General features: G+C 43.5%; 1 protein-coding gene across 1 annotated transcript in view; it reads left to right on the forward strand.

The window, feature by feature from the left end:
* Window positions 1–15,098, forward strand: part of DLEC1 (deleted in lung and esophageal cancer 1) — a 90,420-nt gene that overhangs the window by 33,476 nt on the left and 41,846 nt on the right. The window contains exons 7-8 of the mRNA XM_018067178.1: window positions 14,256–14,343; window positions 14,832–15,005. Of these exons, the coding sequence (XP_017922667.1) occupies window positions 14,256–14,343; window positions 14,832–15,005 (262 nt within the window). The remainder of the gene's footprint in view (window positions 1–14,255; window positions 14,344–14,831; window positions 15,006–15,098) is intronic.

A 15,098-nucleotide genomic window follows, 5' to 3' on the forward strand; every position in this document is an offset into this window, starting at 1 on the left:
GGAAATATTGAGGAGCTGTCACAGGTTGGAGATGACTAAGAAGATATGACAGTCTGATGCAACTCGAGCTCCTGGGTTAGATCCAGGAGCAGAGAAAGGATGTTAGTGGACAAACTGGAAAAGTCCACATAAATTGTGTGGTCTCATTAATATATTGTACCAAGCTTAATTTCTGAATAGTCTTGGTTATTGTTCTGTTATCTAAGATGGTCACGTAAGAGGAAGCTGGGTAAAGAGTGTATGGGAGCTCTCTGGATTGTTTCTGTAACTCTTATAAGTCTAATGTCCCAAAATAAAGCATTAACAACTATCTGTGTTCTGGGGTGATGCTGTTAAAGTGCTGTACTCAATATGCCAGCAAATTTGAAAAATCAGCAGTGGCCACAGGACTGGAAAAGGTCAGTTTTCATTCCAATCCCGAAGAAAGGCAATGCCAAAGAATGTTAAGACTACCACACAGTTGCACTCATCTCACACACTAGCAAACGAATGCTCAAAATTCTCCAAGCCAGGCTTCAACAGTACATGAACTGTGAACTTTCAGATGTTCAAGCTGGATTGAGAAAAGCCAGAGGAACCAGAGATCAAATTGCCAACATTCGTTGGATCATAGAAAAAGCAAGAGAGTTCCAGAAAAACATCTGCTTTATTGACTACGCCAAAGCCTTTTACTGTGTGGATCACAACAAACTGTGGAAAATTCTTAAAGAGATGGGAATACTAGACCACCTGACCTGCCTCCTCAGAAATCTGTGTGCAGGTCAAGAAGCAACAGCTAGAACCGGACATGGAACAACAGATTGGTTCCAAATTGGGAAAGGAGTACGTCAAGGCTGTATATTGTCACCCTACTTATTTAACTTCTATGCAGAGTACATCATGAGAAACGCTGGGCTGGATGAAGCACAAGCTGGACTCAAGATTGCCGGGAGAAATATCAATAACCTCAGATATGCAGATGATACCAACCTAATGGCAGAAAGCGAAGAACTAAAAAGCCTCTTGATGAAAGTGAAAGAAGAGAGTGAAAAAGTTGGCTTAATACTCAACATTCAAAAAACTAATAAGATCATGGCCTTGCGTCCCATCACCTCATGGCAAATAGATGGGGAAACAATGGAAACAGTAACAGACTTTATTTTCCTGGGCTCTAAGATGGTGACTGCAGCCATGAAATCAAGAGACGCTTGCTCCTTGGAAGAAAAGTTAAGAACAACATAGACAGCATATTAAAAAGCAGAGACATTACGTTGCCATCAAAGTTCCATCTAGTCAAAGCTATGGTTTTTCCAGTAGTCATGTATGGATGTGAGAGTGAGACCATAAAGAAAGCTGAGCACAGAAGAATTGATGCTTTTGAACTGTGATGTTGGAGAAGACTCTTGAGAGTCCCTTGGAAAGCAAGGAGATCAAACCAGTCCATTTTAAAGGAAATCAGTCCTGAATATTCATTGGAAGGACTGATGCAGAAGCCGAAACTCCAATACTTTGGATGTAAAGTATTGGATGTGAAGATGTGAAGAACTGACTCATTGGAAAAGACCCTGATGCTGGGAGAGATTGAGGGCAGGAGGAGAAGGGGACGACAGAGGATGAGACATTTGGATGGCATCACCGACTTTATGGACATGAGTTTGAGCAAGCTCTGGGGGTGGATGATGGACAGGGAAGCCTGGCGTGCTGAAGTCCATGAAGTCTCAAAGAGTCGGACACGACTGAGCAACTGAACTGAACTGTGTTCTGGGGTGACTTCCAGTTATGGTAATGTTGCAATTAGATAGCCTGAGTAATCTACAGGGAAAAAAAAAAAAAAGAACATTCTAAAACTGAAATTACTCCAGAGAAAGGCTTAATAGCAAATTAGACACAGACGAAGGGAAGACGTGCAGATACGTCAGTGGAAATGATTAGACTGAAGCAGAAGAAAATGAAGGAGTATAGAAAATCGCATTTAAAAATACGGGACATAGTAAACAGGTCTGTGACACAAATTGAAGCCCCAGAAAAAGAGGAGAGAGAGATGTGACAGAAGCAGTACTTGAAGAAATGATAGATGAGGATGATCCAAAAGTAATGAAGACTTCACGCCACAGAGTAAAGCACTAACCACCCTAAGCAGGATAAGATAAAGAAAACTGTACCTTGCACCTATACTTATATGTTTACACATTATAATAAAGTTCTGCTCTAAACTGAAGACAGGGTTTAGGGGAAGTTAAAGCATCTGGAGGGAAAAGACTCACTGCCTTCTAACAGAAATGATAAGATGCTAGAAGGTATTGGAATGGAAGCTTCAAAGCAATGAAAGACGGTACCTTGCAATCTAGAATTCTAAACCTAGTGAAAATATTCTTTAAAGATGAAGATAGGGACTTCCCTGGCCATCCAGTGATTAGGGCCCCAGACTTTCACTGCCGAGGGCCCGGGTTCAGTCCCTGGTGGGGGAACTAAGAGCTTGCAAGCTGCATAGCATGGCCAAAAAAAAAAAAAAAAATGAAGTCTTTCTCAGACAAATAAAAACTGATACTTCATTATCAGCAGTAATAATTCATCACCAGAAGACCTGAATCAAAGGAATTCTCCAGTCAGAAGAAAATTATGCCACATGGGAGTAGGGAAATGCAAGAAGAAATGCAACAGTAAGGGAACATTTGTGGAGACATCTAAATTAATATTAAATGTAGTATAACCATAATAATAATATAGTTATTATTAGTAATAGTATGTGTTGTTTTAAATATATGTAGGGACTTCTAATAAAAACTCAGAGGGGTAAGTGGATTTAAAGTGTTCCAAGACCCTTGGATTGTCTTACAGATGTGTAAGTGATAATTAATATGGAAACGAGTAATTCAAGGCTGCTTGTTGTAGTCTCTGAACTAACCATTATTCAAATAGTAAAATGATATAAAAGTAACAAGGTAGACATTTCTCCAAAGAAGACATACAGATGGCTAACAAACACATGAAAAGATGCTCAACATCACTCATTATTAGAGAAATGCAAATCAAAACCACAATGAGGTACCACTTCACACCAGTCAGAATGGCTGCGATCCAAAAATCTGCAAGCAATAAATGCTGGAGAGGGTGTGGAGAAAAGGGAACCCTCCTACACTGTTGGTGGGAATGCAAACTAGTACAGCCACTATGGAGAACAGTGTGGAGATTCCTTAAAAAATTGCAAATAGAACTACCTTATGACCCAGCAATCCCACTGCTGGGCATACACACTGAGGAAACCAGAATTGAAAGAGACACATGTACCCCAATGTTCATCGCAGCACTGTTTATAATAGCCAGGACATGGAAACAACCTAGATGTCCATCAGCAGATGAATGGATAAGAAAGCTGTGGTACATATACACAATGGAGTATTACTCAGCCGTTAAAAAGAATTCATTTGAATCAGTTCTGATGAGATGGATGAAACTGGAGCCAATTATACAGAGTGAAGTAAGCCAGAAAGAAAAACACCAATTCAGTATACTAACACATATATATGGAATTTAGGAAGATGGCAATGACGACCCTGTATGCAAGACAGGAAAAAAGACACAGATGTGTATAACGGACTTTTGGACTCAGAGGGAGAGGGAGAGGGTGGGATGATTTGGGAGAGGGTGGGATGATTTGGGAGAATGGGAATTCTAACATGTATACTGTCATGTAAGAATTGAATTGCCAGTCCATGTCTGACGTAGGGTGCAGCTTGCTTGGGGCTGGTGCATGGGGATGACCCAGAGAGATGTTGTGGGGAGGGAGGTGGGAGGGGGGTTCATGTTTGGGAACGCTTGTAAGAATTAAAGATTTTAAAATTTTAAAAATAAAAAAAATAAAAAATAAAAAAAAATTAAAAAAAGAATTAAAAAAAAAAGTAACAAGGTAATAGAAGGAGAAATGGAAAATTTTTTAAAATTTTTCGATTAATAGGAGACAAAGGAAAAAGGAACATGGTGGATAGTGTTGTTCAAGTTAAAAATAAAAACATGGTAGATTTAAACTTAAATTTGTTGATAATTGCATGAAGTAATTAAATGGACCAAGTACTTCAGTTGAAAGAGAAAGATCAGGGAGTTCCCTGGCAGTTCCCTGGTTAGGATTCCTGCTTTCACTACCAAGGGCATGGTTTTAGTCTCCGGTTGGGCAGCTAAGACCCCGCAAGCTTCATGGCATGGCCCCCCTCCCCAAAACAGAAAAGATAGAGAGGGATCATCGGACTGGATAGAAAAACCGAAACCAACTAAATGCTGCTGATGTCAGCTAACCTTTAGAAATACGAACACAAATCTCCACTGTGATGTCTGTTCCACCCAAACTGTTAGGAGTTCCTGCCAGGCTTGAAGAAAATGTTCTGAATTTCTTCCCCCTGCAAAATAAGAAAGATACTAAAGTATTGAAAATATAAGGACGGAAAAAGATATTAGACTTCAACAAAATAAATTAAAAAATAAACTGGTGTGGCTATGCTGATATTAGAGAAAGTAGATGTTAAGGCAAGAAGTATTAGTAGAAATAAAAGGGACATTTCATACTGATCAAAGGTTTAAAAAAGTATTTTTCCAAAAGATACAGGTATTTAAAATCTACATATATTAATAACTCAGCCTCAAAATACATAAGCAAAATTTTAGAAGTCTAGAAGAAAAACAGAACCAATAACAAACATGAGGAGATTTAACATTTTCTCAGAGACTTAAAGGGCAAGTAGACAAAAACAACAGTAAGGACATAGGAGAATTGAACAATGTAGTTAACAAACTATATCTAATTGAGTTATATATCACACTGCACCAGCAATTACATGTACAGTTTCTTTAAAAGTATACTTGGAACATGGAACCAAAATTGTCTTATGTGCTGGATCATAAAGGAAATAAATTTCAAAGGACTGAAAATACAGTGTTTGGACCAAGTAGACTGAACAATAAAAATATAACTAGAAACTCCCCTACATATTTGAAGATTAAGCAGTTTATTACTAGACTATGAGTCAAAGAAGTTATAATATAAATTAGAAAATAATGATCATTTTTAAATGGAACACCAAAGCTTCTGGGACGTAGCTAAAGGCATTTTTAGAAGAAAATGTATAGACTTATGTTCATATATTAGAAAAGAGACAGTCTGAAAATCAGTGATCAATGTACACATCTCAAAAATTAGGAAAAAAAACTGGCAAATTTTGCCCAAAGAAGCTGGAAGGGAGGAAATAATTAAAATAAAAAAAGCATTTTAATTAAACAGAAAACAAATATAGTGAGGATCAACAAAGCCAAAAGTCAATTCTTTGAAAAGATTAATAAACCTGATAAGTTCCTGGCAGAACTGATCAAAATGAGAGAAGGTACAAATTAACCAATATTGGGGAAATGAAGACATCATTATGAATCCTACAGACGTTAGAAAGATAATGAGGTTTATGAACAACTTTATGCCTAGAAATTTGAAAATATATTTGAGATAGTCGTAATTTTAAAAATTTTGTGAAAGTGATAACTACAATGAACAGCAGAAGGATGAAAATGAAGATGTGAAAGAAGACATCAACAAAATTTGAAGAGGGAAGTAAGAAAGTGTAGAACTAACAGCCCATGTCTCTGAGATGTGCCTGTTCCCCGTGGTGTGCTGGAGCCAGGTCACGCTAGCTCACGAGGGCTGACCGTGCACGTCTCGGCCCAACTCCCTGCTCAGTGATGTCCCATTGGTCTTGAAATTGACTGTATTGGGAGTTTTTACACTACTGAAATCAGCAAACACTACCAAATCAGGGCTCTCCCCACCCCAAGAACTGGCTATTAAGCACTTGCTAGCACACTACAGGGTATAGTATACTCATAAATTGAAAACTCATTGACGGAGTTAGTGGTCTGCACACTTATTTGATGAATAACGGCCGATACATTGTTGTTAGTGAACGAAGGCAAAGACAGCGCTTATAACTGAGAGGGGGGAGAAAAGGACTCTAGTCTGAGAGCAGTGAATCTTTGTTGAAACTTCTGTTTATTTCTCTGGCTGCTTGCTTTTTTATGTTCGGCTATGCTGGGTCTCCGATGCTGCTCGCGGGCTTTCTCTAGCTGCAGCGCGCAGGCTTCCCATTGCGTGGCTTCTCCTGGTGCAGACCATGCGCTTTAGGGTGCACGGGCTCAGTAGTTGCCGCGCATGGACTTCGTTGCCCTGCAGTTTGTGGGGTCTTAGTTCTCGGGCCAAGGATAGAACTGCTGTTTCTTGCATTGGCAGGCGAATTCTTAACCTCTGGACCACGAGAGAAGTCCTGGGAACAGTGAATATTTTGCATATTTTGGTGCAAAATATGCATATTTTGGTGGCAAGAAAGAGGCCAGTTGGACAGTCTGTTCTTAAGTAGTCTGAATGATGGTTTCAAAACAGTTTCAGAATTTTTAAAATGAATTTCCCAGAAAATCTTGTGAAATTAATTGTGGAATATATGTGACAGGCTGCCCTTTATTGTTGTCTTTATCTTAGGTCAGGTCTGCACCGTTTTCCTCATTAAAAACTTCTCAGTTCTCCCCATTTTGGTCAGAAGTTCCTAGAGGAGAGGATTTAACCCTGAGGGCTTTAGTCTCTGATGCAGAATCGTTGTTGAATGTCAGTTTGATCTTGAGGGCACAGCAGTACTTGAACACCCGAGTGTCAGATACAATGTAAATCTTACAAGAGACATTTGGAACCTATTCTGTATCCAGTTTTTGGGTCAGTGTAGGTCCAATCAAGAGAATAAGATGGGTCAGTTTTAGTTAAGTAATTGGTTTCCCCCCCATGATTAATCAATTATTTCTTTTTTTTTTTCGAAGTACATAGCAATACTGTGAAGCGTGTTGGCTGTTGTATTGTGTTCATTTTGTCGGTGCAGGCACATCTACTTAGAGCCATTGAAATTAATGAAGCTTATATTAATCTAGCAAAAAATGAATCATTTCATTTAAAGTCAGTATCCATCTTGCCTCTGAAAGAATCCCAGATTTGTCCAGTGGGAGCCTTGTAAGTTGTCTCTGTGTTCTTTTAATGTGACCTAGCAGTTTCTTGAGCACTTCCTTGCATTCTGGAACAAGATGTTCCAGGCTGATTTTGTACTCTGTTTGTCCCAGTTCTGGCATCAATTCCAGAAGCTCTGGTTGCTTTTAGTGGAGAATGGTGTTTAGAAACCAAGATCTAAGCACTAGATCTGCTATTTGCTACTGGGGTGTCATTGCTTCTAAGTCCTCTGAATGTTTAGAGGTGAAAATACAGCAATTTCATAGGTCTAACCACACATACACACACACACACACACATATATATATATAGAGAGAGGTGTATATATATATATGCATATATACATGCATATTTCTATATCTGCAGGCTTATATATTTAAAATCATGACTTCATGATGATACCTCTAATTCAGTCTAATTCCATCGTGCCTCCTCTCATTCCACGCCTGTAGCTCCCTCCACCCACAGTCATCTGAAGAATCTTGGAATAATGTTCTATTTGTGAAAGTTTCTGCATCTAATAGTTTACTGAGCCTCCAGTTCAGATCACCACAGTGGCTATATGTCCAGTTGCAGGATTCTGAGTACTTATACAGTGGGAGTCATACAGCTCAGGTGTATTACATTCTGGAGCTTCAGAACAGCATTTGTGGTTAAAAGTACTTGATAGAAGAAAGCAGAGAAAGGGAGTACTTGAAGTGGTCTCTTCTGACATGGTTTTAAAGGGCAACTTTCACTGGAGTCTCTCTTAATATGTCCAGCGTTCCACTTTCTGTGACCATGCAGCAAATTGGCCTGACTTCACAGCGTGGAATAGCAGTTTGCTCTCTGATCAGGGGGACACAGAGAGGAGAGTTTATCTCTTCTGCGCGATGTCTGGGGACTCAGCCAAGAGACCGGAGCCGAGGTCTCCTTCACTCACGTGTGTGGTGGTTAATGCTTGCTTTTGGCTGAGACCTCAGCTCTTCTCCCCGAGGCTTCTCCACATCAGCTAGATCCTTTATTTTCTCTTCCCTTCCCCAGAGCGCAGTGGCCAGTTTCCCCAGAGCACACCTCCCAAAAGGGAGACGCAGTCCTCCACAGTCTGCTTATAGATGGAATTGTATCTGGTGACATCTCTTAGAAATTTGCACCTTGCATCTCTTGGGCAGTATGACTGTGTACATAAGTTGTTTACCTTGTTTAACTATACAGTTTAAGGATAAGAACATTTTCAAATTTTCCAAGTCTTTAAAAATATATGTCTCATGCACCCTTTCTCAGGAAACTTGAGGGGAGCGTGCTTCCCTATATAGGTGAGTAAACCAAGGAAGAGGAAGGCTTGCTATGTGGGAAACGAGAGATCCAACATAGGAGGCCGGTGAAGGAGAGGCCCAGCTTAGTAATGGTTAAGGGGCTTTTCTGTTAGTGCTGTTGCAAAACTTACCAACATTTTTTTTTTTAATATTTATCTATTTGGCTGTGCCAGGTCTTAGTTATGGCATGCAGAGTCTTCTCTCTTCTTCAAGTTGTGGCATGTGGAGTCTTTAGTTGCAGCAGGCAAGGTCTTTTAGTTGCGACATGTGAGATCTAGTTCCCTAAGCCAGGATCGAACCTGGGCCCCTTGCATTGGGAGTACGAAGTCTTAGCCACTGGGCCACCAGAGAACTCCCAACGCTTAACAACTTAAAACAACCATTTTTATCATGCCTGTAGATTTTAGAAATTCTGACAGGGCCCAATGGGAAAGGCTTGTTCCATGGTGTTTGAGGCCTTAGCTAGAAAAAGTTAGTGCCTGGGGGTAACCTGAAAGGTGGGACTGGAGCCACCTGAGACATTTGCAGTCACAGAGTAGTTGATGTTGGCTGTCAGCTGAGTCTGTGGGTGAATTCTCTGTGTGGCCTGGGCTTCCGCCTCAGGGTAATCAGGCAGCTCAAAGTGAATGATCAGAGCTTTGAAGTGAGTTCCCTACCAGCAAGCGGGAGGCTGCATCACTTTTTATGACCTAACCTTGAAGGTTCCCTTGCAGTAGGAGAGGAAGTCATTGCATCCTCTGATTGCTATAGGGTACAAGTGAGTCCCTAAGGTTGGCCCCAATTTGAGGGGAAGCTACATAGACCTCACCTCTCAATGGGAGGAGAACTCGTGGGCGTGTCTGAAACCTGCTACAGGGGTTGACCTGTCCTGGGTGACAGCAGTAGGCATAACAGGTGACCAGTCCAGATTAGGAGAGGCCAGAAAGCTCTTGTGGAGTTGACCTGTGGGGGTCACACTGATCAGAGTCCCTGATACATCCAGGACATCGTGAGAAGAGCCTTGTAGGGTAGTGGAAAGAGATTAAATTATTGATAAGGGAGACTTTCCAGTGGTTAAGACTGTGCCTTCCAATTCAGTAGGCATGGGTTTGATCCTCGGTTGGGGCACTAAGATCCCACATGCAGTGTGGCCAAAAAAATTAAAATAAAATTTTAAAAATTATTGATAAGTACATGGCAAACAAAATAATTGGTTGATTAACTCCAAAAGAAACAAAAATTGTTCAAGGGAGAATTTCATGCTCAGCTGTGACTATTTTTTACATAGCAACCAATAACGTAAACATTAATTACTGATCTAACCATGAAAGAAAGTGATAGTCGCTCAGTCGTGTCCAACTCTTTGGGACCCCAGGGACTATACAGTCCATGGGATTCTCCAGGCCAGAATACTGGAGTGGGTAGCCTTTTCCTTCTCCAGGGGATCTTCCCAACCCAGGGATCGAACCCAGGTCTCCCGCACTGCAGGGGATTCTTTACCAGCTGAGCCACAAGGAAAGCCCAGGAATACTAGAGTAGGTAGCCTGTCCATTCTCCAGGGGATCTTCCTGACCCAGGGATTGAACCTGAGTCTCCCACATTGGAGGCAGATTCTTTACCAGCTGAGCCACCAGGAAAGCCGATTTAACCATGAGTATGGCATAATTTGCATCAGGAAGATGAGGGTAGGAAGGATAGGTAGGATGGCATACGGTAAGCTGGTTATGGGCGAGGAAGAAGAATATCCGTGTCATCCATAATTAATACCTAAAACCAAAAAAAAATTAGCATGCCATCTGGAGACATGGAAGTAATTTCCAAAATAATCAGCTAAAGGAGGAAAAAGTGTTTTCATCTGGTTGTGGGAAATGGTGGGCGTGGAGGCAGGGGAAGAGGGCAGGATTTCTATTTTCAGAGCTTTGTAGAACCCTTTGACTCTCTTAACTATGTGGCTGTGCAATTTGATGAAAATACCTTAAAAAGAAAACCTACCCAAAGAAACACCATGCCCAGATCATTTTACAGGTATATACCACCAAACATTCAAGCTAATCCCTATCTTATATAAACTTTTAAAGAATAGAGAAAGGAGCATACCCTCATCCTTAGGTAATGAGCCTGCTATGGTCTGAATGTTTGTGTCCCTCCAAAATTCATCTGTTGAAGTTCTAACTGTCAAAGATGATGGTATTAGAAGGTGGGGTCTTGGGGAGGTGCTTAGGGCATGAGCATGAAGCCTTCGTGAATGGGACTAGAGCCTTTCTGAAAAGGCTCTGGAGAGATCCCTTGCCCCTCCCACCCCTTGAGGGCACAGTGAGAAGTTGCCAGCTGTGAATGGAAGAGGGCCTTCATCGAAACACATCCATGCTGGCCACTTGATCTTGGACTTTCCAGCCTCCAGAACTGTGAGAAGTACATTCCTGTTGTTCCTAAGCCACCCAGTTTATGATGTTTAGACTAAGACAGAGCCTAGTACCACCTTGAACCAAAGCCAAATAAGGAAGTATGACAGCGAGAGCCATAGCCCAGTCTTGCTGAAGCACATAGACTCAGGCACTGCGGTGGCCCAGTGGTTAGGGCTCCATGCTCTCGCTGCTGAGGGTGTGGGCTCAGTCCTTGGTTGGGAAACTAAGATCCCACAAGCTGCATGGCATAAATAAACAAATAATGTATTATTTGGGCGGTGAGGGGAGAGCACGGGCCATCCCATCCTCTGTCCTTTGGAGCTGTGAGAGGACTTACCTGTCCTGAGTTAAGGAGCAGACTGGGATGTGGGCTGCAAGTGCTAGAGGCTAAGGAGTTGAGGTAGGAGTGGAGATCTATATACCTTGTAAGCCAGGAGCTTATTATGTTTCACATACTTTCCCTTTTGTTTTCTTTCCATATTTTGGTAACTTTGAAAGACGTTTGAAAGAAAAAAAAGAGCATAGGTTCAGAAATACTAAGTAGAAAACGAAGTAAGAAAACACACATACACACGCACACACATACACACGCACACACATACACACGCACACACATACCCCAGGAGTAAATTGCGTGTAACCCAGGAAGGCAAGGAGTGTCTTCATGGTGGCCCTTGAACTGGCTGCCCTAAGCCTATCATTTTTTTTTCCTCTGTGGCTTCCAGTGCATTTAAGGAAAGCCAGCCCCCTTCACAATCCTTGTAATTACTGTTTGCGCAGACCTTGCAACCATGCTGTAGCTACCACAGTTCAGTGCCTGAGCTCCCTCCGCCTGCACCTCCTCATTTCAGTTGCCCATGGGGAAGAACCCTTAGTAATTGTGATGTATCCCAGGGGCCATCGCACCCTACTTCCCAGCAGCTAGAGTTCTGCTCGCCGTCAGACAAGAGAACATCAACTCCAGAGTCACATCCTCAGAATCTGCTGCTTTCAGACTCTTGTGATGGCAAGCGTCACAGCCCAGATTCCCCATAAGGTAGAGTCTGAGGTGGTGAGAATACGTGCTTTTGTTTATAGTTCCAGGGAGGACTGAGGAGAGGGGGTGACAGGAGGCAGAGCCAACACGAGAATGTGTTACTGCCCTGAACTCTGGTCAGTGCAATTGATTATTCTGTCCCACGGGACATCCCTTCATAAACTGCTCTCTCATTCGGTCAGGGGTTTGGCTGGGAGCAAGGCTCTCTAGAGACATGCCTCCGTGAACACGAAGGGCAGTTGCTGTCATGAACACCTCGATTCGTGGTGACACCTGCAAGCTATCCCTGTATTTGGGAAAATAGCAGATTGAGGGAACAGTTCCCAGGGCTGTCTATGCACCTGTGCAGATCTGAAAAGGCAAAATGGAATTAGTGTCCTTGCCCTATGGAAAATAATTTAATCCCTACCTCACTCGATAGCCTCAACAAAATGCTTTCCAGCAAAGATCTCAAGCAAAAAGGTAGGAAGGAAATATAGGAGATAAAAGGTTTCTTGACACTAAAGTCTAAACCTTGAACCGAAAGATTGATAAATGTTATGTTAAAATTTTAAAGCTGATACAAGACTCCACTTTATGGGGAACCTGGGCTGTGACATGTGGCCTCAGAAGGGCCTGAAAACAGCAGACCCTTAGGATGTGATTCTGGAGTTGCCTCCCCTCCCCGCCGAATCTGACAGCAATCAAAGCTCTAGGAGGTGGGAAGTAGGGTGTGATGACCTCTGGTATACTAAAATTTTAAAGATAATACAAGTTATAAACTTGTGGTTGTTTATAACGTATACCTTATAAAATGTTAGTGCCCAGAAAATATAAAGAATTTCTGCAAGTCAATTAAAAAAAAATACACAATGGCAAATGGACACTGTGATCAGACATAGCACACAAGAGGACACCTAAATAACAAACAAACTTATGAAAAGATGCTCATCATCACTAATATTGGAGAAATAAAAATTATAATGTGGGTCTCTCTGATCTGGTTCAGAGCATGTGTGGATCTGGTTCACAGGTGGATTGAGGCAGTATGTTATGCTGGCCAAAAATGGACTTAAATGTTGATTTAGGAAAAGTAAATTCACTCAGTCGTGTCTGAGTCTTTGTGACCCCATGGACTGTAGCCTACCAGGCTCCTCTGTCCGTGGAATTTTCCAGGCAAGAGTCCTGGAGTGGGTTGCCATTTCCTTCTCCAGAGGATCTTCCCAACCCAGGGATCGAACTCGAGTCTCCCGCATTGAAGGCCGAGGCTTTACTGTCTGAAGCACCAGAGAAGTCTGATTTAGGAGAGCACCCCTCTGAATAAAAGTATGAAGACATGCTTCGAATTTATGGGGCTGTTATCCGGTGTGGGGCTGGGGCCAGGCTTCATCTGTGTTTTTCATGTTTTACTTTTTAAGCTGGAAAAATGGCTTGTCATGTTATAATTCATATGTTTTTCCCAGTGTAATATTTCACAAAATAGGAGCCAAAGGTGTGTGCATGTGTGGAGTTCTTCTTCTGTGCTGAGCATTGTGCTGAGTGCTGTTGGGGGTCAGCACTGTGTGAGTTCAGTTCTAGGTGCTGAGACCTTAGGGGTCTCCCGATCTGAGGGGGAACAGAAGGCAGGGTTCAATGAGGGGCATGGGCTGAGTGATGGAGAGAGGCCCCGTTACAACCCTGAATGCAGGTAGCACCCCTGGCTGGGCCCTTGAGAAGAAGTGGCTCAAAGGGTTATGTCAGGGGACTGCCCTGGTGGTCTAGTGGTTCTGAGACACCTAGCTTCCTCTGCAAGGGGCACAAGTTCGATCCCTGGTTGTTGGAGAACTGAGATCCTGCATGCTACGTGGTGTGGTCAAAAAAGGAAAAAGAAAATGGATTATGTGGAGAAAGAGCAGTGAGTGAGAGGCGAGGAGGCAGAGCGTCAGGGTCCCGGGCTCAGTCTCTCCACTGTTACTTTCCAGGGAAGGAGGCTCTCTGAACTTCAGTTTATTTGCCCTAAAACAGAGGTAGTTCTTACCTTCCAAGAGAGTCAGACACAACTGAGTGACTTTCACTTCACTTCTTCACTTCACTTCCCTGGTCATTGGGAAGTCGAGAAACTCAGTAAACAATAGCTGTGATTTTGGGGACTTGCCTGGTGGTCCAGTGGCTGGGACCCAGCGCACCCAGTGTGGGGGCCCACATCCAATCCTTGGTCAGAAAGCTAAGATCCCACATGCTGCATCCAATCCTTGGTCAGAAAGCTAAGATCCCACATGCCGCAACGGAGACCTGGCTCAGACAAATAAATAAAGATAAAACAAACATTGCTGTGGTTTTAAACAGGCCAGAGGCCAGGTCAGATCTACTCCCACCTCTGTTTACCTTGTAGTTCTTTTTTTCTAAAACCAAACAAAAGTGGGTAAAACAGTTACCTGAAATCCCACGGCCCCCTCACCAGCTCGACAGTTACCAACACGGGGCCAAGCTCATTTCATTCATCCTCCACCCCATTCCCATATTATTATGCAAGCCCCAGGTTTCACAGCCCCTGTGTGCACACGTGTCGCTTTGTCTCTGCACAGACGGTGATCTCCCTGCAGAACACCACATCCACCAGCCGCCACCTTCGAGTCCTCCCTCCGTCCACGCCCTACTTTGCCCTGGGACTGGGTAAGCTCAGGGTGGCAGTGGGCTGCCCATCCTTGAAATTGTATGCTGGCCTTGCCTGAGGTTGTGTCCCCACGGGGCTCCGGGTGGCTCCTGAGGCTGCACCCTTTGTGCTCCAAGGCGGCCTCCCACAGAGCCCCCCCCCGCCTGACAGTTCCTCCTTGGATCGCACCCCAAGCTCAGTTCAGCCCTCTCCTTGCTCTGCGCAGCGTCACTGCGCCCTGGCTCCTCACTTAGGCCATGGCACCAGCCTCCCAGCCAGCCTTCCTGCTCCCGTGACTCGGGTTCTCCTTAAGAACAGCTCTGATCGTGTCCCCTCTGCTCCCTAGAAATCTCAAGTGTCTATCTGCTGCCCACAAAGTGACTGCTAAGCCACAGGGCCAGGCATGGCCTCCCTGACGTCCCTGCCCACTGTCACTGCCCTCCCCACCTTAGGTCCTGGGATTCTGACCTGGTCTCCAGAATCTCATTGTCACTTTCGGCACCCGCAGGGATGTTCCCAGGAGAAGGTGGAATGGTGGCTCCTGGAATGACCTGCCAGTACATTGTCCAGTTTTTTCCCAACTGCCTTGGGGATTTTGATGACTTTATTTTAGTGGAGACCCAGTCAGCACACACGCTCCTGATCCCCCTGCAGGCCCGGAGGCCGCCCCCTGTGCTGACGTGTAAGTACCTGCAGCCCTCTGGGGGTCGGTAAGGGCTGGTGCCCCTCTAAAGGACCACCTGCCCACAGGGCCCCGCAGTGGCAGCACACAGCC

The sequence above is a fragment of the Capra hircus genome, chromosome 22, assembly GCF_001704415.2.
Source record: "Capra hircus breed San Clemente chromosome 22, ASM170441v1, whole genome shotgun sequence".
NCBI lineage: Eukaryota > Metazoa > Chordata > Mammalia > Artiodactyla > Bovidae > Capra > Capra hircus.